The 25,722-nt window shown below is 37.7% G+C and overlaps 1 protein-coding gene across 2 annotated transcripts in view; it reads right to left on the minus strand.

Annotated features, from left to right (window-relative positions):
- Positions 1-25,722, minus strand: part of ATP10D (ATPase phospholipid transporting 10D (putative)) — a 39,993-nt gene that overhangs the window by 13,052 nt on the left and 1,219 nt on the right. Inside the window, exons 2-13 of one of the 2 annotated variants that reach the window (XM_033513753.1) lie at positions 18,240-18,545; positions 17,279-17,473; positions 16,116-16,320; positions 12,152-12,237; positions 10,873-10,979; positions 9,874-10,005; positions 8,897-9,024; positions 8,500-8,683; positions 4,485-4,720; positions 3,629-3,817; positions 1,046-1,658; positions 777-883 (exon numbers count right to left, since the gene is read on the minus strand). In XM_033513753.1, the coding sequence (XP_033369644.1) occupies positions 777-883; positions 1,046-1,658; positions 3,629-3,817; positions 4,485-4,720; positions 8,500-8,683; positions 8,897-9,024; positions 9,874-10,005; positions 10,873-10,979; positions 12,152-12,237; positions 16,116-16,320; positions 17,279-17,473; positions 18,240-18,505 (2,448 nt within the window). In that variant the 5' untranslated portion in view covers positions 18,506-18,545. Of the gene's footprint in view, positions 1-776; positions 884-1,045; positions 1,659-3,628; positions 3,818-4,484; positions 4,721-8,499; positions 8,753-8,896; positions 9,025-9,873; positions 10,006-10,872; positions 10,980-12,151; positions 12,238-16,115; positions 16,321-17,278; positions 17,474-18,239; positions 18,546-25,722 lie in introns of both variants that reach the window. The other variant, XM_015625660.2, reaches the window with a different exon arrangement.

Consider the following 25,722-nt stretch of genomic DNA (forward strand, 5'->3'; position numbering starts at 1 on the left):
GCCTGAACCTGCGAGTGAAGCCCCTGGCAGTGCATTGCTTATATGCTCCAGGATGGCTATGGATTTAGTACAATGTTCAGAGTGTTAGATTACTTTGCCAGGCTACTCATTGGCACCCTGCAGGTTCCTGGGGCTGCCTGACAGATTTCCATTTAGATGGAAGGCAAACAGAGAAATGGGCACAGTGCACTCTCCCTACTGCTGCTCACCTGCAGCGCTGATACTGCCACAGAACCACTGTACAGCTACACAGCCTGTGCTTTCACTTTGCATAAAGCTTTTTCTTTACAAAGCTTACAAGGCTTCTTGCCTGTTTCAATCCCTATGGAATTTTACTTCCAAGCAGCTTTGAATTTAAAATGGAATCTCAAAACTTATCACTTCGGTTGTTCATCTACAGTTCGTAACACTGCAAACTGTGAAACCTAATAAAACAGGTGTGACTTAATCTGTTTCCTGTGTCTAGAATTCCATCCAGGGTATGATTCACACAAGGAGACTTGCTTATGAGTCCTAAAGAGAAGTCAGGCTATTTGACAATCCCTATTTTAAAATTAGGATGCTAAAATGCTTGGCATCCTAAACTGACAACAATGGCAATCCAACAGAAGCCAGGAATTGATCTGGGTTTTCTTACAAATTCCTCCTAAAAGAACATCAGGATAAACAAAATGTGGCAATAGAAGAATCTGTTTAGAAGTTTGCTCCACTGGTGATACCACTGAGGCTGGTCACAGACTGCAAACATTCTTCTGAATATATATTAAAAGAAATACCTTCTTAGCAATACACAGAGTGCGCAGTCCTCTCCTGGCATAGCCATCCAAATGCTGCTGAGTTCTCTCTTTAATATTTTCTTCAATTTCAGAATTATTAGTATGTACTATCACACAAAAACAAGAGAAAGCAAATTAAATATGCATGATTAGGCTAAATTTAGTGGAAAATTTTGAAGGTCTAAATACATTCTTAAAGCAGCAAAATGTTAAAACTTATCATTAAAGAATGGAAAGGGCAAGCAAAGAATTACAAGTTCTGTAGATACCTTCAGATGCAGTTCTCAACAAATCCATCATGACTGAGTCTGCACCTTTTGTGTACACCACCACTTTGTTGGAGACTGGATGCCGAACCACCACTGACATCCTTTTCCGCAGTGAATCAAAAGGCACGATATGCAAAAGCTGAAATGTTAAAGACCCCAGACCTGCAAAGTCCACAGTTACTTGATCTGGAGTTCTAGACTGTAAAACACATTTATAAGCCCTAGCAGCGTGAACCAAGGCAGCTTCGTCTGGACTCTCAGCTTCATAACATAGTTTTGGTATGGGAGATAATTCAATAGATGACACAGCATGGGTGGGTTCACCACCAGCAGCTACATTCACTACAAGTTCTCCAGGCACTTGAGAATTTACTGGGCTGTCAGTATTGTGAGGTTCAGAAACCCTTTGAGCAGCTACATCCAAAGTAGGTGAAGCCAGTTTCATTCTAAAAATAGACAGTTTTCTCACAGAACTATTGGGGCTTTCAGATGATGACTCCTTTACACTTGGAAGTGCGGAAGAACTTAGTCTCCAAACTGAAAACCTCTGGAACATTTGCCTGATTTCCTCAAGTGATTTAATAGGCATCTTGCTCAGCGAAGAGAGTCTCATCTGGAAGAGAATAGTCAAAGAAAGTATTTACGTTAAATTCTTCCTATTTTATTATATTAAGGAAGGACTCTGTACAAAGTAAGTATGTTTCATAATAAAAGTAGTATTTTAAAGTTTACCATGAGTTTGACTGCTTGTATTAAAGATGGCCAGCTCAAGCAAATATGAAACCATATGAGTACAGTAACAGCCTCTATAAGCCATGAAAGTACCTCAGGTCTGAAAATTGGATGTGTTTCATGTTTAATTCATGACTCCATGCAATACTTCTTTTCAGAACTTTCAGTAATGAACAGAGTTAGTATGACATTGTAACTTTTAGAAGTTGTGGCAAATTGAACTAAAAACTTCAATCCTTGCTCTGAATTAGCAAAATACTTTTGAAGAATGAACCAATCTCCTCACACTAGCTACAAGAACTGCTAAACATAGAGCACCTTATCAACAGTTTTTAGTGTTTTAAGTTAAAAGACAATTCCCCTGTGATCAGTGCTATAAAATAATTGCCTTCCTGTTACTCAGAACAGCTAGGGAGGTAACAGCTTACAAAAATAAGGCATGCAAGGGTGACATTCCTTTCTGACTGCTGGTGAAGTAAGATTGAGTTACCAGGAAGCATGTTCTCTTCTGCCACTGAAAACCAAACTGTAGGGACAAACTATGGCTCAGCTCCTACACAGTTCCAGCAACTTGCAGTGTGTCTCCATTCAGTATCACGGAAACAGAGACTAGGAACATCCTTTCATTGCCTCGTCAGAGACTGTAACACTGAAATCTCCATTGCCTTGAGTTCTTTCCTCAATCATCAACTTGGAAAACTCCCACATTGCTCCTCCCAATCTACCTGCTAGTGACCTGGAGACATAGTACTCTCAAAAAACCAAGACTCTCACCTGTAGATTTTTTCCATTCCATTTAAGGAATAGGTAACTATTGACTATGAACTCATCTGCCTCATACACACATGGATCTCTAGGCTGCCTACTACACTTTCTGGGAATGCTTGGAAGCACATTAAAATACCAGGCTTATTTATAGGAGGTACTTCATGTCCCACAGGATATGTTTTGTGAATGTCTCCAGCTATGGTTGTAGGTTTACTACCAAGATGGACACTGAAATTTTGTGCACATGTCATTAATTCTTTTTTTCCAAAAACAAAGTCAACGAATGTAAATCACTGGGTAATGAGGGAAAGCAATCTAAGCTGAACTTCGGAATTATCCTGCAACACAGTCAAAACTGGCAAAAAATGGGGTAATGAAAATCCCACACAGAAAAAAACCCAAAGATTTGAAAAAAAAAAACCCCAGTACTATTTAAAGAAAAAAAAAAGTTAGGTTGTGTGCACTGAAAACATGTGGTCACTCCAAACTACTAAGCCAGGGCAGTCTAGCAAATGCAAATTTGTGATGAGACAACTTTATGCCATACTGCAAAGCAATTTTTCTTCAGACTAATATACATATAAAACTTCATCTTCCATACTTTTGCTGGATCTCTATTTGAATAGTCAGGGAGCCGGTAAGAGCATTCTCAGTTTCAGTATTTTGTGAATCTTCAGCGATTATTCTTGTTTTATAGCCTACAATAACCTATTAGTAAAGGTAACCTGAGTGTTTTCGTATTCTTACAGGAAGTTATACCCATATCTAAAAAAACATAACTAGAATACAGAAAAAAATACAACTGCAATTTAATCTCCAAATTTGTCTTGTAAAAGTTACAAATGGTCACAGAAACAAAAAGACTGAAGTCAATTTATCAGCATTATTTTATTCATTAACTCATTGCATTCCACAGTTTTACAGTAATTCCCCTCTTTCTAATAGGACAAACCAGCAAAAAGGAAGGTGAAAAGGATAATTTTTTAAATGTCAGTTAATTGTATTTTTCTTTTTGTAATTGAACCAAAAGTAAATCAGCTACTTGTAAATATGGCCAAATAGCCAAAAGCAAAGCCTTCTTACCTTCTGACGTGGCTGATTGGGGCCTGAAACTACAACAGTATTACAGATTGCCAGAGCAAAAAAGAAGTCAGTGATATACATTGTCTCCAAAGATAACTTGCTACTAGCTTCTTCTGACTGTTGATAGGAATGAAAAGAAATTTGACTGAACTTCTCCAACAGCTGTGTGTCTGGTACAATATCTGTTTCCTATTAAGAAATGAACAAAACTGCCCATCAGGTTATAAACTTAGTCTCTGGAGGTTAAATAGTTACAGATGATCTAAGTGTAGAAGCTCATAAAACTTTCCTCCTGTGCTGAGTTGGTTACACCAGGAAACAGAAGAACACTGGCATCTTCACTGCCTTGTGCTATTCCATTGAAAATAGCAAATTTCCTGCCCAAAGAGGTAAACACTAAAGGCTTAGTCCATAGCCTTAGACACTTCAACAGAGATTAAATATGATGTTTTATATTTAGACATCTTCAGGTACAGAAGCAGAGATTTTTCCTCTTGTAGCCTCAAGTAAGTATTGGCCATATAGATATTTCCTATTAAAAACAAAAGAAAATGCTAGAAACATCTTAAAATAAAAAACCAAAACCAAACAAATTAAGATTAAGTTGGTAATTTCATTTGAAGTGGTCATGGATGCAGAGCAGCAAGAGTCAAAGTATACACCTTCATGAACCAACATGAGTCTGCAGTGTCAGTTGTAAATAGCACGCAACCAAGCCATCATGAGACCTCTGATTTTGGTGGAAGTGAGAAAGGATTTCTTAAATGACAACCAATCTGATCAAATGGGAGTAAAAAGAGATACTCTCATGAGTTAATTCAGAAATTTAGCATCAAACCCAACAGCTTCTACTTACAATGGGACTGCTGAAAGCCATGTCTCCTGAGTGGCGAGTATCACTTGCTTCATCTTGCTTTTTGAATGCAGAGTAACTACCAGAGAACTGATTCAAAGACTTTCTGTTCAAAGGTTCACACACAGCTCTGCAGTTGTGCCTCTGACATTCTGATGTAGGGGTTGAAGAGCCACACTGACAACCAGCTGAATCCTCATCCTCTGAATCAATCTCTTGATAGGATTCCAACCTCTTTGCTAAGGAAAAGGAAACAAAATTATTGTTCCATGAGCAAAAAGAAACATGTCCAAAACATAAATTAGTTATACAGTTCAAAATAATACACCAGTTATGAAAAACTAAACCTGTAACAAGCCACCACCCTGTCTTCTTGTTTGAGCAACATTCTACAGCATTGAACGCAGAAGAGGGAACAAGAATGACCGGAGTTCTACATAACGTGAGCCACACGGTTACAGTAAAATAAGCTGGAGTTACACAACCTTCAGAAGGGCACATTGATGGAGTCAAATGCCTGTTCAAGCAAAGAGAAATTGCACAGAGATAGGAAATAGGATGTTTTCTGTGAACACTGTGGTTATCAGAAGACAATGGTTCAATATTGTGGCAAGATGGACTCAGGCTAGGTATCAACAAAACCTTGTCAGAGACAATGGAACATATCAGAATGGAATGCCTGAGAAAGCAGTGAATAGAACTTTACTGGAGGTCCTGAAGAAATAAAATAAGTAATTTCATAAAGAATATTAGCAACAATTCTTCTTTAAGCAAGAAAAATGGGACCAGACTTTCTGATGAGTTTTATAGCCATTATATTATGATGGATCAGGATTGTATGTCAGGGGTTTCATAAATACAGCTGCTAGCAGAAACTCATTCAAATGGTGTTTATTGTTTCAGTAATGGACACTCCCTCACAAAAAGATACATGTTTTCTGAGGTTTTAATTGAAAAGCAAGTTTCAACAATCGAACTTTGGACATGTGTTAACACCTTTGTGTTAGAGATGTAAATGCAGTTCTGCTCCTCCCTACAAATCAATGGTGTGAAGAACCTCTGTAGCTATCATGTGCTTGATTAAGAATGTATCCAAGTGTTTGCACTCATGTTCTGAGAGTGTTTGACCACATGCCAGAACTTGAATCTCTGGAAAGCACTGGAACTTTCACTATTTTACACTATTCAGCTTTCAAGTTTTACCTCTCACTGTGAAAACAGCATTCCATGAGTATGCACTAGCATTTCAATGCCTAAAACCCACAGACAGCATGGAAAAACTGCTCTGAGAGCTGTGTGTTGCCTATTTATTTCATTACAGTTTGAATACAAACAATGACATCCTACCAAAAAACCAACATTAGCATATATTGCAGACATGTCCAGCAACACCACTAATTCCCTATTTCTTTATTTCAGGTGGTACTAACTGTAAAAAAAAAAAAAAAGAAGTGGGGTATCATTCTGTTTTATGCAAACAGAAAATCTATCCACAGGTCAGTCCCCAGGTCTGTTGCTCTAAATGAGATGGAAATAGGTCTATTATGCAATTTGTGATTCCTGTATTTTCTACTGTCTTCCCTTTCTGCAACACAAATGAAAGAATCCTGTCCCCCATCCTGCTATTCTGATGAGTCCAAGGACACAGAGAGATCAGAGCTTACACCTTCCTTGGCAGGCCATCTTCCTGATATCAACATGAAATTAGTAACATAGCTCCTCCAAAAAACAGGTATGTGGGAACATAATAGATTGTGGCTCTCCACTGTAGGAACTAACAGTTGTCAAATAAGAGATTTTTAGGTTTCAGGCATTAACTTGAGCCTGTGTGAAATTAAGTCACACAACTTTCTCACTCTGGCCTGAGAAATCATAAGGAGGAATCCAAACAGAGAAGTAAAACAAACTTTGCAGGTGTTGTTTGTTGCCTTGTTATTTACTTGTAAGAAAGGTCAAGGGGTGCTGTTCCTAACTGTCCAATGATGGTTATGTGTTGGTTTCATGACCAATGAGAGTTTTATCTTTTTGGATCTGCTCAGAACTGTCTATAAAAGAAGATTGGGAAGAATAAAACTTGCTCTCTTTTGCAAAGAGAAGGAGCTAGGGAGTCTGTTTCGTCACTTTGCTGCTCTTAACACAGTGCAACACTCCACAAATACAAAATCCCATGAGGCGTTGATTCCTTTTTACCAGAAAGCAGCACCAGTGACCTATTATGTGTTAGTAGAGGCAGGTTTGGACAACATATGCCCATTTTGCTATGCTTCCAACCTGCTGAGAAGCTGCATGCCCTGTCTGAAGTAACATGCGGCATCTCTCACAACACCACACTGTTCTACTGCCACGGTCCAAGAAGCACACATCACTTTAGACAGAGCACTGCCTGAAAGCATCTCTGTGGAGGATTATATTGATCACAGGCATCCCTTTACCCTGGGAAATACAGATATAAACACAGAAATGTATGTTCAGATTAGGTAGCTTCTATGCAAAAGACTGCACCATCTTGCACTGCAACTCCTACCATATGTAGCAGGAGCCTTGCAAACAGCCACTCTGCATCTACACAAATATAAACCAGGGCTAAAAAACAGGACCTCCAATGTTTTTCAAACTGATTTTCAGGGCTCATATAATTTCTAATTTGTTAGGAAGAAATGCATGTTTACCCTCCAGGAAAAAGACAGGGCACAGGAGGAAGTAATTATGTACATAGTTAACACACTAATAATTTTGGAAGATAAATTGATGTGAACTACTAGCAGAAGCTAGTAGTGGAGGCATACTTTGCCTGCAAACTGAGACCTGAATCAGCCACAGCTGCATCAGTCACAATACTCCTCAGTTTCTTTCTGAAAGTTTTCCTTGCTTTAGGAGATGCTCTGAAAATATAATGTGCTTTTTATTTAAGCTGTTCATTCATCAAGTTCAAAACTTACAAACATTTTTTCTCATTCTGCTGTTGTCATCCTCTCCAGTACAATTATGCAAAGCCAAAGAAGCATCTGGGAACCCTCAACATAACATTTCCAAAACATGTGCAGAAATTGCTGTAAAATATGTCTGTAAAATCTCGTCCTGTGACACAACAAAAGAAGGGCTGAACTGATTCATTGCTGTGGCCAGCAGGGTGTGCCTTTTGCTTGTAGTTGTGAGCAGTTCTATCTGGCAGCCATCAAAACCACAGAGGGTTTACTATACAGCTGTGCCTCACATGTCCATCCATCATCAGCACCTCACCTCTGATTTCATATGGAATACTGTTCACCAGCAAAAGAGCAAACATCTGCAGGCACTAGAACATATACATGGTAACTGTAATAAATACTTTGTGGTTTTATCTAATTAATAAAATGGTTAATTAAATCATTCATATCACTGCCCGATCTTCTTTTGTGTCTGGAGCTGTATCTTCTCCCAGCTCCCAGAAGACATCAAGTTGGCTCTCACGAAATACATATTGAAAGATCCTACACTCCTAGACAATAAGACAGTAATTATTCATTAACACTGCTTCTTGAATTTTTGCCTAATAATAAGCAGCTGTGTAAGATCTAAGTAAAAATACAACGGTTATTTTCCATGAAGATACTTACCTTTGCAGCATTAACACACACATGGACACACATCTGACTTGTACCTTAAAATTTCCATTAAGTAATATATTAATACTGCTAAACACATATTTAGTTTGGGTTACTATATCCTTAAGAGCAGAACTATGTCAAAGTGAAGTCTTAACATACACTACATAAAGGTGGTAGGTGACTGCTAGGATGGTCAACAGGATGTTTAAACCTTAAAATGCTAGGTAAGCACTGGCATTCTAGTTGGAGGGAAAAAAAAAAGAAGAAAGACTAGACAGGCAATTTTCCAATATTCTGAGTTCTGAATATTCCATGGAGAGAAATAAAACAGACTAGGAATGGCTTCTTCCATAACAAGCAAAGAATATTTTCTTCATGGTATCAAGTGAGTTGTAAAAATGATCCAGCTGAACAAAGGTTTAGTGTCTTACCATTTTCCTCATGGCAATACTCTTGTCCTGCAATGCTGCATCTCCGAAAAACCATCTTATTTTCAGTGAGGGTTCCAGTCTTGTCAGAGAAAATATACTGAATCTGGCCAAGGTCTTCAGCAATATTTAGTGCTCGACACTGAATAGTTGAGTCTGTTTTCTCATGGTAAAAATCGATGTCATTCTGTATTAAATAAATTTGTCCCAGTTTGACAATTTCAATTGAAACATAGAGAGAAACAGGGATCAAGACCTACCAAAATAAAACATAGGGATTAAATAAAACCAAAGTCTTTGGCCAGTTGCAAACACAAAGTAGCTTTACTGAAGCTGAAGAGTTACTTCAAGGGTACAAATGAAATCAGAATATGACCCATGTTCAAAGCAGACCAGTTACCTGTAATAAAATTATCATCGTCCAGAACATATAGAAGCCTGCTAATGCTGGAGGACTCGATTTCCCATCTGGCCTGGGGATGTTAAAAAAAGGTATTTCGGAATACCTACTTATCCAAATTCCATGACCTTGAAAATAAGGACAAGATAAAGTCAATCAGTTTTATGTAAAGTGTATCACAGCTCAGGGTTATTGTCTTAGCTCTTATACTCTGCAGTTCTTTCAAAGCTTTTAAACTACAATTTTATCTCTTGGGTTTTTTTCCCAACAGGAATCCTAAGTGTCGTTACATACATGAATACCTTACATGCATTCTATCAACAGTGTCTATACTATCTCAAAATCTCAAAAATATCTATACTTATCTATAATATCTCAAAAATAAAGAAATACTAACTACACAGTTTTTCCCTCCAAAAAAACCCTCTGGCAATTAATTTTGTTATCCTTGCTTGTCCAGGTTTTAGCCTACCAGTGAACACGTCATCATGCCATCATTTTTAAGTGTACTCTGAAGAAGTTTTGTTCTTAAAAACATATTTTTAACATTATTTTAAATATGTTTATTATCTTTCAGAAAAGTTCATCCATTTAGATTCACTCAAGCTTATCATTTAATCAATCCCTAAAATATCAAGTAAGTACAACTCTGGTCACACTAGGTCTCTCACCTCCATGTGTATACACATCTCATGTTACCTGAAAAAACCTAAGAGAAAGCAGCAGTTTTGCAGAACAGTTAGTGAGAAAAAAAAGATGAATGGAGAAACAAGGCTCCAGATCCAAAACCACATCAGGAACACACTTCTTAACCACACCAGATTAAACACAACAACATGACCTTAGACCTCACAGCCCTCCCAACTTTCAGGAAATTACATATGGATGAAGAGTCACAAAGTCAATCAGCCCCAAAATAAAACACTATTATAGGCTGAAAGAGGAAAATAGCAGAAATCTGAGTGATTCTCACTTACCCACTGCACCAGTTAAACACATCAAAAGTAGAAGCAGAACACACCAAAGAATATCAGTGTTCACTTTTCTTTCCAATTTACTGCGCTTGTAATGAGGGCCGCTGTTATTCAGCATAGCTTTGGTTTCGTGACCTGCAACCAAAAAGGAGGTTGAAATTCTCTAATAACAGGTATCACAACTTCAAGTGCTTTTTATTTCTAAAGCTTTGGGAAACAATATTTCCATTAACCAATATTTGAACAGCCATTACAAATATGAGCAAATTAGATTCTCCTACAATATATGACTTCTGTCTGAAAGAAAACCGAACAAGTTAAATCAAAATCTGTCATGTATATGTTAACTTCTATTAGCGTAATGTTGTGGTTTCACATTGATTGACATTTGGGGAAAGAAGTAAGAAACCACCCACAGAAGTGATTTCTTTGAGAGAAGCTGCTGGGAGCTTCCTCTGTGCCTGGGACAGGCCAATAGATCGTTAGTTCTGAAAACTGACAACATTTTGCACCATTTAGAAATTAGCTCAGCCTGTGTGAGATCCACATTTTAAAAACAACCCGGGAATTCCCTCTCTTGAGCTTCTGGCCTCAGAAGGTAACTGAGCTCTGGTGCGGCCTGTCCTTTCTACAAATTGTAGAACAGAACTAGAACAGCACTAGCTTCAATTTTGGTTAAGAAAAAAGTCCTAAGCAAGTCATGCATTTCCATGTCCATATCAAAATCTCAGTTTACTACTGCAACTAACGAGTTCAGGAGGAGGACCTGTTCACACACAACAGATCCACTCTTCCAGAAATAATCACTGTTATCAGTTTTTTACTGTTAAAACAGAAACAAACTTAACCTAGACAGGCATTCTTAACATTTCTAGCTGCAGCTGCCTTCTGCTGCATCCAAGCTTTTACTCTCTCAATTCCCCTTTGTACAATACTACTTCTTAGGGCACACAACTGTCTTGTCTGCAAGGCAGTCTGTGAAAGCCAGGGTGGTTCACTAACCTGCATATACCACTATGCCTACCACAGCTTCTGTGTTTCTTACTGTGCATCCTCGGAGCAGTAAGTTTTCCTTGCTGAGACCCACTCGCTCCATGTTTGAATGCTCACTGCAATAAAAAGCACACTGTGTCAGCTGTAGGACTCCAACAATTACCGATCAGGTTTTGCAAAACAATTAGGAAGAGATCTCCCGAAGAAGTTGCAAGTTACTGACTGTCATCCTGACATCTCTGATTGGACTTTCCAAATGAATGGAATGAAATCAATCACCCTTGAAAATCAGGGCATGTAAGCACTGCATTATAATTTCTTCTGCATTTAAAAGCCTAGCATTTGCCATCTGGCATATGAGAAGTAGGCAACACTACTGAAAAGAGTTCTGAGACAAATACTGGAAATCTGAAGCCTGATCCTATTCAGATCATCAGCATCAGAAAATATTTGAAAAAAATATAAAATCTCATCCAAAATATACTGTGAGCACCATCACTCCTGTAGTATACTTTCAGTGCAGCTAGGCCCACTCTTTGACAAGGTGGTTCCTCAGACACTAAGATTTATATGTATTTATTTTTATTCTCAAATATCTAATGTGTCAGTGTGCAAAGTGAAGAATACAGACATTCTAAGTATCAAAACCTGAAAACAGGTCACTCCATAAAACAGTATTTTGCTTTCTTATTATCTATAGAAAGTCATAAACCTGTAAGAATCACAGAACGATAGAATGGCTGGGGTTGGAAGGGACCTTAAAGCTCATCTAGTCCCTTTAGGTCCCTTCCAACCCTAAACATGAAGGAAACCCACTAACATAAACGCAGCCTGAAGAAAAGATACAGGCACACTGGTCAAAAGGATTTAGACCAACTGACTGAAGGTTACACAAAACAAATCAGAGTAGGAAAGGAAATCAGTCCTTCCGATTTCCAGTTCTAAGCAGCTCGCCCAGTCAGGCCATGGTCCAGACCAAATACTGTAGTTACCATATGTTATGAAGAGCAGGTTTAAAGCTGCTATTTCAAGTATGAAATATACATTTGCAAAACAGCCTAAGATGCTGAAAATATTTAATACAAAATAAAAAGCATCAGTGCCCCATCTGCTGCTCAGAAAATACTTCTAGAGCTCTGTCTCTTGCACTATGCTCAGAAACACAGTGGTGCAAACCGACCTCTATCCGTATTGTTATTTCTTAAAGCAAACATTACAAGATCTCCAAAAATTAGTAAGAATGCCAAAGCAAATGACAATCGTCTAAAGAGACATCAAACCTACTTACACAAAGCCTCGGAAACGACTGAGGTCATTGTTAGGACTTTCACACTCTATTCTACTGGAAAATTCTTCTGGATCAAGTTCAGAGACCTAAAGCCACGGGAAGGAAAAAAAACCCAGAGAACTCAGACAAAATGTGATAGAACTTACAAACATCTCACAGTTCAGCTTCTAAACTGTAGGTTGCTAGTGGTGTTGATGGTCTTTTACCCAGTATAAATCAGACTTACACACCATAGGACCTCCTAGAAAATATTAAACACTGGCAAGTATCACTTGAATTGCTGATATTTTGAGAACACTGGAGAGGGGAAAAAAGTGAGTGGAAGGATGAGGAGGAATAAAAAAACCACAAAAGCAGTAAGAACATTTGAAAGGCAGAGCTTTCCCATAGATTCTTTCCGTGATATGAAAAAAAGAAAAAGAAGAGACACTGTCTTCTCTGCAAGAATTTCTTGCAAGCAGACTTTTTTTTTCCAATACCATGACCAGGATGGTTTCCATGCTAACACAAAGAAAGCAGGTAGAGTTTTGCAATGATGTTTGAGACTTGCAAGTGCCAAAGAAATGGCTGCTATGAAAGACCAGAAGTACATGCTGCAAACAAAGAGCAGGTGAGCCCTTCAGTGAAAAGTCAAGTGAAACAAATCTCCTGTATTAAGAAGAATGAAACATGACAAGAAGAGAAAAACCAAAAGGCCTTATCTTTGGAATTACCTGCTATTGTGATTTAATTTCAATTACTGGCATATGAGTATGCTTCTAGTCTCTAGTATAACACAGGCTTGCCTCTGGTATAACTGAGTAATTTCCAAGTATTTCTGAGTACCTGCCACTAACTCTTTGGAAAGTCATTTGTTCTACTCTTTAAAAAACCCCAATGACCAATTTAAGGTTTCAAACTCCCAAGCATAATTTTCTAATTCACAGGTGTTACTGAATCTATCTTCTACATAATTACAGGTCTCTGAGAAGGCTGTAATCCATCAACTGGATGACTTCACACTGGCAGAATAACAACTGTGAGCTTAAAACACAATCCCGTAAATAGAATTTGAAACTCAGAAAACATCATATTGTTAACAAGTACTTTGTTAGCTTAACTAAAATACTCTTTTTGCTATGTTTTGTTGTATTGATGTGTTGCACTGTATTCACCTGAAGCCAATATAAACACAGCCTTTGAAACACAGTCAGTCTCTTTGCAAATTTAGTTAACTGTGAAAGACCTGTCTCTCAACTGACCCTTCTCATGTTGATTTGCACAGAAGGTACATTTCTGTAAAATGTTAGACAGAATACTTGATTGAAGCTTTTCAAGAATTTTGCACTGTACAATGATTAACCAAACAAGAACTACTCTCAAAGTGAAATAGCCAAAGCAGTCAATTATTTTCTTCTACTGGAAACATCTAAATATATATTGCTGGTGGTGCTTCTTGTAATATACCTTGAAACAGCAAGCTGTGAAACTCTGGGTGTAATCTATAGTGGACACAGCTGTCTACACTCTGCCAGCATAAAGCAGAGGTTACAAAAACTGTGTCCACAAGCAGATATCTTGATATGGACACTCAAATCTTCCTGGATTATACATTTATTTTCTATATTTTTTCATTATAATTGTAACTTTGGCAAAGCAAACACTGAGAGTAGAAGCCTTTGTACATTATTTCTTGAGATATCTTCCTGTTTCATGGCAGAAATTAGAATTACTTGGATTTTGTGTAAAGATCCCTAAAGAACGGAGACAATAAAGATGGAAACTGATTAAGGGAGCTGGCAATGATAGGCTCTGCATCAGACACTGAAATGGGAAAATGCAGATTTCCAAGGCTAAGCCCGCTTGCTGTGGCTGTGCTGTGTTACTGACACATACACTATTTGATAACATAGCATGGGAATGGAGTGGGTGTATGGCTAAGGTGGAAGAGGAATGCCTTTGATCAGCTTGGATTAGGCTTCCCAGAAGAAAAGAACTGCACTTTCCATTAGTTTGAGGATGCTGCAGCCAGGACTGGATTCAGTCACTAGCCATGCTGGCTGAGAAGGAACCAACTGGTGCTGTTCTTTGCTATCTCCTATAATCTAATAGGAAATATTCACTGTTCACTGTTTTAGTGCTAATGGCATATTAACTTCTCCACCCCTGTGAACCTGTGCATGGTTCAGCTAACCACATGCTGTGGTTGAGAGATTAAGGAAAAGGAGATTAAACCCTTCCTAAGAGGAAGCAACATTTGAGTATCTTGAAAGCAGCAGAGCAATGTCAGTTTGTTCACAAAATAGCTCATCATCCTCCTTATTGGTCCTCATCTGTTTTGTGTATTTCTCTTTGAATGCCAAGATGGTTGGAGACACTGTGTTCTGTGCCTCATTACCCACTGCTATTTAAGAAGCCTTAAGTTACTCTGCCAATTTCTTTCCTGTTATCATTTACACATTTAAAAAATAATTTAAAAATCGCTATGAGAGTTTTGGCTCCTGCCTCTTGCTTTCATTTTGCCTTGCCTTCTCTTTAAGGAATCCTACGTGCATGAACAGGTGCCCCATTAATAAACTTTCTCATTGTGTTTCTACTTGCTTAGTCAAAAGGAAGCAGGATGTAACAACCTTGGAAGCAGACTAAGACTCCATACTTCTTTTCTTCATCTGTTATTTAAGTTGATGTTGTTTATTCCTTTTCTTCTTAGGTTAAGAAGTGGGAGAGGTGAGGCAGCCAACCCCTTACATGGCACTGTCAGTTTTGCTCAGCCTGAGTTTACAAGGACAAATTCCCAGGCTGGAGCTCAGGTGGAGATGCACTTGAGGTCTGTGAAATAGACCATGGCTGTAGATTCAGAAACCAAGCAATCCTGACATGAAGACTCTACAATAACTATAATTTTTTTTTTCCTATTTGATGACAAAAAATGAATGGTCTTGAATGGTGAAGGAATTGACAGTTTTTTTGGACAGCGTGATTCTTCCTAGAATTTTGGTACAAGTTTTCAGAAAATAAAAAAATCAGTCTCTTTCTTAAATGGGACTCAAATCAGACCTTGGTAGCAGGAGCTAAGGTGCAAGAACTGGGCCACCTCAGTATGCTGTAAGCCTGAAGAACCATTGGAATTTTGCTTTGTGTAATAATATGTATACACAAAAGGTACAAACAGTCCTTCCTTTCTGTTTTAAGATTAAATCAAGAAATAAAAATAAAAACAGAAAAAAAAGTAAAATTAAGCATGTGACTGTTAGGGGATAATAGCTTTGTTCATGGACAGCACATCATGCCTTTGGTATTACTGGACCCAATAAGTAATGGCACCTAGAGACAACTTCTCACTTCCTCACCACTGCTGTAAATTCAGAGGCAGTTCAGGTAATTTTGTCTCCAGAGGACTAAACAGTTTGTTGTTATGGACAACATTGAAGCTCCCTGCTGTTATTTTAAGTGTGGTGTTTGTAGAACTGAAGACTACAGAAATGTCAGGATTCTTTGATCTTTTAATATTGTATTTTTTGTTCCAGTCTCTAGCATTTTGGCTGCTAGGTATAATATTGAAGTGTTACGTGGGAGTAACAAAGCTTTTGCAATGTGAAGAAATAGTGAAAAAGATAGTATCTACTCTTCTCTCCTGGTCTTTATATAGCACAGAAGTCCCTTCTAAAAATCTCCAGTTTCTTACCCATAACATGTTATGCACCATAAGTAACTACTTAAGGTTTACCCGAATTATTAATTTCACTGTTTTTCATTACTTGAAATAGATCTGTCTTTCTCTGGGTTATGTGAACATGCAAAGATTTGCTCCAAAACCACTCTAGCAACAAATTAGAACTGTGTTACCTAGTACCTTGATTTTCAGATGGGGATTGCTGAATTACCATGAATTAGGCAGTCTAGAGGGCTGAGTTGTTTGGGTTTTTTTAGTTCACCACCTGTCAATGTCAGCATTCTTACACCACTAAAAAAGAACAATTCTCACCTGCTCTGAATATCCTCTCACCACCTGTCTCTGCTTTAGATTGGTTTCTCCATCAAGGCCTGCAGTTTCAATGTAACAGATCCCATCTGGGTCACTAGAATATAACAGCACCATGTCAGCAGGAATGATTTCATTACGTGAAAGCCGGACGAAGTCCCCAACATTGACATTTTTCCAGCACTCATCTATGTATTTCTTCTCTTTCCTGGAATACATAGAAGAACAGTGATTTTTTACAAATGCATAACCCCAAACAGAAAAACCTAAAGGTGCTATTTGTACACACATCAAAAGTGACATTTTCCAAAATACATGTTTTCCCACATGGAAACAAAGCTTGCAAGAAAGAAAAAATACCATTCACTATACTTCCTTTATCTTTGTATTTTACAACTTGGAATATCCTTTTATGACAGGTATAAAAGAAAAATAATTATGTGGGCATATATATATGCCCACTGATATATACTTAAAGTTTTTTGATAGTTAATTCAGAATATAATCAGTTTGCATTCCTATCTTTTTATTATCCATGATAACTGCCTAGCAGAGTGGCCACTAGCAGACTCCCTGCCTGATTTGCACCCACAGTGTGTAACATTGCAGTCCTGCACAGTGGAACAAGATGCTAACACTCACACCAAACTGTGTGATGCACTCAAGTAGAAAACTATCTTGTTCTGTTTTGGGCAAGTGGTATCACACTATGAGTAAAACATGATGCTATTAATGAGTGATAAACTAGCAGCCTTTCAAGGTCCATGAAGCCATTTCAGAGGAATTAAAAATACACCTTTCAAAACAAATGCTATGTACAACAATGCTTAACTAGTCAAAGTACCTTGGTTAATACACTACAGACACATACATGAACTCATTTGTCTCAAAGCAAAATATTTTTTTTGCAGATTTTACACTAATTTGATAACCATTTAACAAAACTGGTAATCAAGTCTAAACTAGTCCCTGAGTGAACTGATCTAAATAGCCCTGCTTTGAGCAGGGAATTAAGACTAAATGACTTTCAGAAACCTTTTCCAAATTACATTATTTTAGGCTACTGTAAGTATCCAGAAGGTAACCAAAAGAGTTATCACCAACTTTTTCACATGATAGTCATAATCAAATAATAACAATAAACCACAGAGTTTGTTGTCTCTTACCTGCAATATACTTTGGTTACTAAGTTGTTTATCTGTTTATCCATTTTGTACCTTGAGTAATCTTCCAGACCATCTTTCACTGCAATAATTGTCAGAACCCCTACCAGAGGTAGCATTGTAATTTCTTTTTGGAAAGCTTCAACCAAAGGAACCCAATTTAGGACAACTAGAAATAGGAAATACAAATTGGCAACTCTGAAACAAAGAGAAAACAAAGGATTTAGCCATGCTAGCAGACAATGATGCTTATTTCCTCACTCCATGCTATACAAACATTTAAGTTATCAGCGATTTATCTTTTCTTCACCTGCAATTTAAGGAATAACTATCCAGAACTCTGCTTTCACTCTCCAGTCAAGAGACTACTTAGCAACACAGTTGCTTAACATACATGATCAGTTAATGCAGAAACCAAGAATTCTCCTGTATTTCAAAACTGTCCTTCAGGCACATGTTTTCCAGAGTGAGGCACTGGTGAATTTGCACTCTGAAATTTCTTGGTCCTTTAAACTTAATTTTATCATTCTCTTAGGGAAGATGACATCTTTTAAAAAGGAAGACATCCTGTAACCTCCCCGCAGAGCATGACAGATCAGCAGTTCTCCAAGCAGAAGGAAGATGAAAAAAATTGGCAAGAGAGAAAGACATGAAGGAAAGAGTAAAAGACATTTGCAGGAAATAAGCGGAAAGATCCTACTGCTGATTGGTGTGTGGCAGTGCTCCAAGAGCAAGGAATAGTCCAGTAGTCCAAAGAACAGAATAAGTGGAAAGTACATAAGCTAAGGAGAAAAGGATTAGCTCAACGATGATGATACTCAAGAAACTTTGGCCATATAACATATCTTTTCAGAAGTAATAGGTCAGCAGGAGGAATAATTTTTAATATGTAATAACACACAAATATTTAAATAGAAGGATTCAGCTTAAGAAGAATTACCACAATCGAAAAGGAGCTCCTTACCTGTGAAATTGTTCAAATAAATTCCGTGGTAAAAAATTCAGTAAAGTATACCTAGTAGTCCGTATTTTGTTGTTCATGTACAGTTTTGATACCTTTTCATACTCTTCTTTAAAATGTCCCAAACAGGGTATCACTATCCTATGTTTGCCCGTAGTTTTTGATGATTGATAGCACTTGCTACTTGAATTGTTGCTGCTGCATTCTCTGCCCTCTGTTGCTATCAGTCGCTGCCAGCGGTATCGGGCCCAGCGGATGGGATCTGCCATTGCACCTGAAACACTTTATAGTCCAAGGAGTGTCATCTCTCTAGAAATGTTTGAAAATACAGCAAGTTAGACAACAATTCTGTAAAGGCTTTTCAACGAAAAGTCACAGCCACAGTTTTGAATGAGCCTCAAGAAAAAAGTAATTTTCACAATGAACCCAACCCAGACTGTTAATAGGTAAGGTAAGGAACTTCTGCATCAAATAATGAATTTATCTCAATTTCATCAAACCTTTCAGGATCCTATAATCTGATTACTCTGCTTAAAATGCACAATATTTTTGCAATAGCAGTCCACCCACCAGTTTCTCATGCTGCAGCATCGTGCAGAAAGGCAGACAAGCTGCTAATTCTGCAGAGAACAGCATTTTGAAAGGAATCCTCATCTCAGACACTGCAGTCCATGCTAATGGTTAACAAACCTTATTAAGCTCAGAAGTCAAAACTCTAGCAATGTGCATCTGAACACAGCCTTAGACACAAAGTGAGGAATTGCCAGTGAAAGGCACTAAGTAGCTATCACCAACAAAACTTCTTCCAGTGAATTAGAAAGAGGTTTGAGAACTTTTAACAACTGACAGAGGATGAGTAAATTTCATGCCAATGCTTCTTCTTTATCTAACTAAGCTCTAGCATTCTATAAAGGAATTTGTTTTCCTACAGAAAGCAAAAGTTCATAGCTATAGGTGATACTCACAGCTATATGTATTGCTTACTTTATCAAATCACTCAATATAGTCAGGAAGGCCACCTGCACAAACCACACCTTAGTAGACGCTTAAAAGTGCTGGTTTTTAAAACAAAGTTTTTTACAATTTGAAAGTTTTAACTAATGGTTGCTGTATTTCTTGTATCACTTCTTCCATAGAACATTTCATGGTATATTTGTTTAAAACCATAAACTGCATGAACTCAGAATCACCAGTGCTTCTCACTTCAGCTTACTTTACTTGCATCTCTTACTACCTGCACAGATTGTAGCAAAAATCCTGTTCCTAAGTTCCCCCACGAAAGTGGCTTCTAAAATTTGTTGATCTCCCTAAATGAAATTTCTTCACAACAGATTCTCCTGTGTGGTTACCAAACTAATCCTGACTTTGGTTTCAATCAATTGAAGCTTCTGTTCATATGGTATCTTTCTCTTCTGTTGACAAATGTCACTCTGTCCTGCTCAGATTCCTCCGAAATGTTACTCTAAATAGTAATTTTCCAAACTATCAACTTGACTATTTTATCCAGACTATCTTCTCTTACATATCTTCCTTGATTCTTCTATTAAAACTGCAGAATTCTTGACACATGAGCACAATGCCCTCACCAGGTCCTCTAAAAATTGGGTACTATTTCTATCTCCACATTAACCAATTCTGTTCTGAAAAAGAAGATTCTCCAAACTTCCTAAAAATCCTGGATATCTGTGTCACTACCCTGCAGCTAGAAAGCTTTTCTCTAATGTTTATCCAGCCTCTTCCTCTCATCAAATTAAGATGGGACATTTTTGTCCTATCACCAATAGATGTAGATAGCTATTGACTGTCACAGTGTCCTGGAAGACTGTAACCACGTACATGAAAATCATGCTCTTTAGAAACCATGACCTGCACATGAAGGAGACAAAAAACAAAACAAAACCCTCTATATAGCATTTCCTCTCAGAATCCCCTAGCAGTACCTTACTGCTCTTCCAAGACTGTTCTGCAGAGCTCCTCCAGACAACATAAGGGGCTAGTCTCAGGAAAAGGCTTTCTTTTTTTTCTCAGTCCTAAACCTTGTGGTCTCAGTAATCATCAGACTACCAAAGGTTGCAAGGGAATGCAGCTGTGTCTGGGACTTCTTAGAGAAGCAAGAAAGATGAGGTTGTGAAGATTTTCTGAAATGCATGTCATCTTCTTAGTTTCACAGAATGTGGCATCTTTATTTCCTCTAATCCTACTGCCTGGGAGACAGTTCCCAGAGGGACTTTCTGCATACAGGTTACCATCCCATTTTAGTCAGGGCCAGCCTTCCCTCCAGAAATGCGAACTGCCATTTAGAAGCAGCTGCTTCACACCAATGACTCATTTTGAGTGTAGGGCTACCATACAGTCATACATGTGACCACTGATCTGTACACACCTGGAAGAGATGTTTCAGGTAATTTACACTGAACCTGAGAATATGTCTAAAGCTTGAAAGGTCTTCAAAAATGTTTAGGGATTGCAGAACGTACTGCTAGTGGAGTCCATACATGACTATGCAGATTTCAATACACCTAGCGCTCCCAAACGCCCAAATTAACACAGACCCATCAACAAAAGTCAGGACTGAATTAAAGAACAAAGTACTGGAAATTAAAGAATTTTAAAAGATAGCTGGCTGAAAAGAGGTAGGTTTGGGGTTTTTTCCTGCAATCAAAATGTCAGCAGTTCAATGGTTAAAAAAATCCCAAACTCCTGGATTTTGGATGGCATCCTGAAGGCTTGGCTATTTTGAGGAAACAACAATTCCCCTTAACTGTCTCTGCTGTGACAAATCAGTAATTGCACCAACAGGTTTAATACAATGAGAGACCTTTTAAAATAAATGTTTGCTTTAACTAAAAATATGCTGGATAATCAGGGAGAGTTTTCACATGATTTCTTCTGTTAAATTTATCAGACTCCTTCAAGCTTTCATCTTTAGCATGAATCATACAGGGTGTGTCAATTAACCACACTTTTGCCCAATAATCTGACATATGTCTACACACTGTTAAAGTGTACAATGACCTAGTAGCAAACTTAAGTAAGTAAATGCCAGGAAACTTCACAAGATGCTGCCAGCCAGGTATTTCAGAGAAGGTTGTATTTGTAGTGAAAATCACGTTTGTTTTTGTACGACCAGGCAAACAAACATCTGATACTGATGAAGAAGGAAGGAATTCTTTCTCGATCTCCCAGGGCTAATGGGAATGCAGAAGCTTTGAACAGGACATCCCGTTCATTCAGTGAAAATTATATAGGCAACCTATATAGCTGAAACACTATGAAAAATAACAAGTAATCTATGATCAGAGAAGTGAATCAGACAATTAACAGAAATCTTGGGAAAAAAGTATCTGAATCTCATACTCTGCCATAATTCCCTCTGACTCACCTGGGATTTGACTGAGCTACTATTTTGCAAATGATTTTTTTTAAAAAATAATTTGCATTGCCATTTTAAAATATCACTTTGGAGGTTTCAAACTTCAGAAACCTGTTTTGCATTTCTTAACTCTTCTGAGTAATTTTATTCTTCTTCCTTATTAAATTTAGTTCATAAAGTATTGAATACATTTTCTGTGGTCAGGAGTTTCATCAGCTTCACATTAGATATTTTAAAGGATTAAGTCACCAAAGATCAAATAAAAGCTATTTTAAACAATTTTTCTAAGAAATCCATTCCCTTAAAACATTTGACCCTTTTGTCATGTTATTTTTCATAGCCAAGTCTTGAGTTCCCCAGCTAATGTGAACTTAAAGCAGTAACACAAAATGGCAGATATCTCTTTAAACACTGGCAAACGATACACAAGTTACTTCAAAGCACTATTTTTAGTAGTTCATTTCTAAAAAATGTGTTTATGTTTAAAACCCCCAAGAATAATATTCACGTATTCGAAAACAGGAAGCCTAAATGATCACATGCTGTTTTGAGGACAGCCTCACACGAGCTAGCCTGTCCTCATCTTCACGCTATTACACTACTCTAGTGAACACTCTTGATCCTGCTAAATGGAAACAGCTGATACAGAGGCAATTCAGATATGTCTTACACTCAAAAAAAGGAAGTTCTTGTAGTAAGCTTACCAATTGTTAGTAACATAATGATAATGATGAAATGTGGAAGGAAATTATATGACACTGGATTTATTTTGTTTCTTGTTTGTTTTTCTACACCAGTTCCTTCATGTGCTCTGATTCTTTCCTCTTTTTATAAAAGCACTTTGGGCTATGTAAAACTGAAGGGACTAGATACAGGTTAACAGGAAATAGCTGGCTGTTATACCTTTGTTTAAAGCAAGGCACAGCAGCATCATTTTTAACACAGGACAGATCAACACTACACACTCTCCATGTCTGACCATCCTATTATCACAATAAAAACAGGCTTTGAGAACCCTCTGTTGGTGATAGTGCTTAGGAAACCCCTACTTTTAAATGGTCTCTACCCTGGAAGAAGGACCTTGCATCATAAAACCCCATGTAAGCATTCTCTTGTATGTGTATTTCATGTCCCTAAGCTCTTATCTTTTCTCATCACTTCCACTGTCTCTTAAATATTCTGTCAGCTTTGTGAAGTATCACCTGCACATCTACATGCAAGCCTTTGCTCCTAGCTTTCCTGGTGTGGAATGGAGCTGACACTAAAAACTCCTTAGTTCTAGTTATATTATTGGTAGCCTTAAGCAAATCACTTAGCAATCACTGATCTCTCTCATACTACATAATTTCTTAAAATCATCAGCAAAAGAGATGTGTAGATAATTTAGCCTATGTTTATCCTGCTCTGGAACTGCACCTTACTATTATGTGGTCATTTGCTCACATGTGAAGTACCTAACCATTTACCCTGGCTTCTAACCACTTCCTCCCTTCTGTCAACATCCTTCTCTTTTGCTATGATCTCCAAATAATTAGTCCTCATTTTTCTTTCAGAAAGTTCTTTATTAAATGCACTTGGTAAATGTGCATTTAATGACATATTTGACAAGAATGTTCCCCAGACCTTTGACACATGCATGCTTATGGTGTGTGTCTCTATCCTTTTCCTTCTCAAGAACTGTGCAGTAGGCCTTCATCTGGGATAGTTTCCAGTAGGAAGTAATAAATCAATTCTTGGCAAACAGAAATGCAATAAAAAAAAAATTCATTATCTCACCTGAAAAATTTCTACAGCACCTAAAAGGCAAGCCAGACAATGAATCTCCCCAGCAACAACCCTTTTTCCTTCTTCCCCACACGAATATAACAGGATGTTCTGCAGGTCTGAGGTTCTGGGTGACTTAAAATATAAAAGTGAATATAAAAAATTCTGTCCTAGATGAAGTCACACTACACAATGCTGTGGAAGAGTGGATCATCCCCAATCCACACAACAGTCCCATTTAAACCTCTTAGCAGGTGTCACTGCAAAGGTTCACCAGCACTTTTGTCACTACACTGACAGAACTATACAGGCTAAATGTTAAAAACTCCTCCTAAAACTCAGAAGCTAGCAGAAAATGAAGAAGCTTCAGGGAACCTGGGCCTAAAGATTAATTTACACTCTGAAGAACAAGTACTTCTTTTCTCCTAAGGTTTCCCACTTTCTCTGTAACATGCAATTTCACAAATTTGTCCCATGTTTGCAAGCCAGTATGAAATCTGCTGAGATATTCTAATATGCCAAATAGATCTGGATAAGAGACTTTTGCTGTCAATTTATGGGACAAACAAGCAAAAACCTGCAGGAATCAAAACTTCAGTTTGAGAAAATGATATGGTCACTTGCAACCATATATTCTGAGATATATTTATAAAAGAGATGTAAGAATTCTTGAATTAAGAGTGGAAGGCAGATGTTAGTGTGAAAAATCAATTGCTGTAGCACTAGTTAGCCATGCACTCCTACCTACAAAGTCTAATTTAGCATGGACAATACAAAAAACTTGCAAGCCTTGAAAAGCCTTGGATCTTAGGAAGGGAATTTCTTGGTTATGAGTACATTAAGCCAGCCATCAACAGCTCTTCCCAAATGAAAAACAACCAGCAGGATGCACCAAAACCCAAGTGTGAAGGCCCTGACACAAGGATGGATGCAAGATAATTTAATAGTAAACCATGCAGTAATACTGTTTAACATATGGCAGTGTGGGAGCAGTATATAAAAGCAGAGTATCTCCATCTTGGGTAAATTAATATAGGATGCCAATCAGATCTTGTACCTACAGACACCATCAAACCATACAGTAGCAAATTTTAGGTTTAAATTTCAGATGAAATAGTTTCAAAATAAAACTGAAGACTGCTGGAGTGATCATCCGTGAAAGTATTTTACATCCCTTCCTCCATCAGGAAAGTTCTGTTTCATGCCCTGTTCTCATGCGCCACATTGGTCTCAAAACTGTAAACCAAAACCTTACAGTTTAAGTCTTACTCTTTTATGACTATCTTTCCACACAGGTGTCTCTTTAGCTTGTGGCCAGGCAGCATTTAGTCACTACAGATGCTTTGCTATCTGTGAAATTCACATGAATTTCACAGTAATACTGTGGCATGGGCCTCATGTTAAAAATTTATACCGGTGTTCATGGAATGCAGAACAATGTGTGTTTGGTTTTTTCGGTTTTCTGGATTTTTTTTGTAGCTGTGTACGTTCCCTATGCTACCATAAATACTTTTAAAAGAAATAATTGGTGGTATTGCTGGTTTTTAAAGGGCCAAAACTCTATTGTGTACATAAGGTCTAGCATACTAATTGAAATTTATACTGAAAGTACCTATTACAGCTATAAACTCTACTTGATCTCCTAAAATACTAGATTAGCTCTCTATTTTTTTCTATTCTTCTGGTTTTCTACATTATCAGCTACTCAAAAGTTCCATATATTCCCAAGGCATACACTGAGGTTTTCAGGTCTAATGCTCTAGGGCTAGTGAATTTTCGACAAACCCAGCTCTTGAACCTCAGGAAGACAATCAGATTTGCCAAAGAGCAACAAAACCTGCCTAGTGTTTGGGAATATATTAACAGGAATAACCTGTGAATCCACTTTAACCACCAGAGACTTCCTGTGAGACTATAAAACATGATTCTTGAGATATTATTTCAAACCTGACAGTAAGAAGTAACCTATAGCAACTGAGGGCTCAATTACAAATGTGTATCTTTAAAGGATTTATTAATAAAAATGAAGCCAAAACACATAGAAATGTAAAAGCAAAATATTCAAGGAGTTAAGAATGCTGAAACTCTTACCCTAGTAACCCCAAAACTATCTAAGACACTAGATAATCACTACTGATAGTAGCTGAACTGAGTTAGAAGTTAACACGGAACAGAGTTGCTCTCACTTCTACCTTCTACACCTGGCTTAGTCAACTCCTTCATAATGAGTCTGGTACTTACTGAATCTGGTTCTCACTTATCTGCAAGACTTTTTACTAACTCAAAGACAGTAACATCACTGGATTTCCCAATCCATCATTACAGCTGTCAAAGTACTCATGTTGGCAC

This window comes from Parus major, chromosome 4, assembly GCF_001522545.3.
Source record: "Parus major isolate Abel chromosome 4, Parus_major1.1, whole genome shotgun sequence".
Classification (NCBI taxonomy): domain Eukaryota; kingdom Metazoa; phylum Chordata; class Aves; order Passeriformes; family Paridae; genus Parus; species Parus major.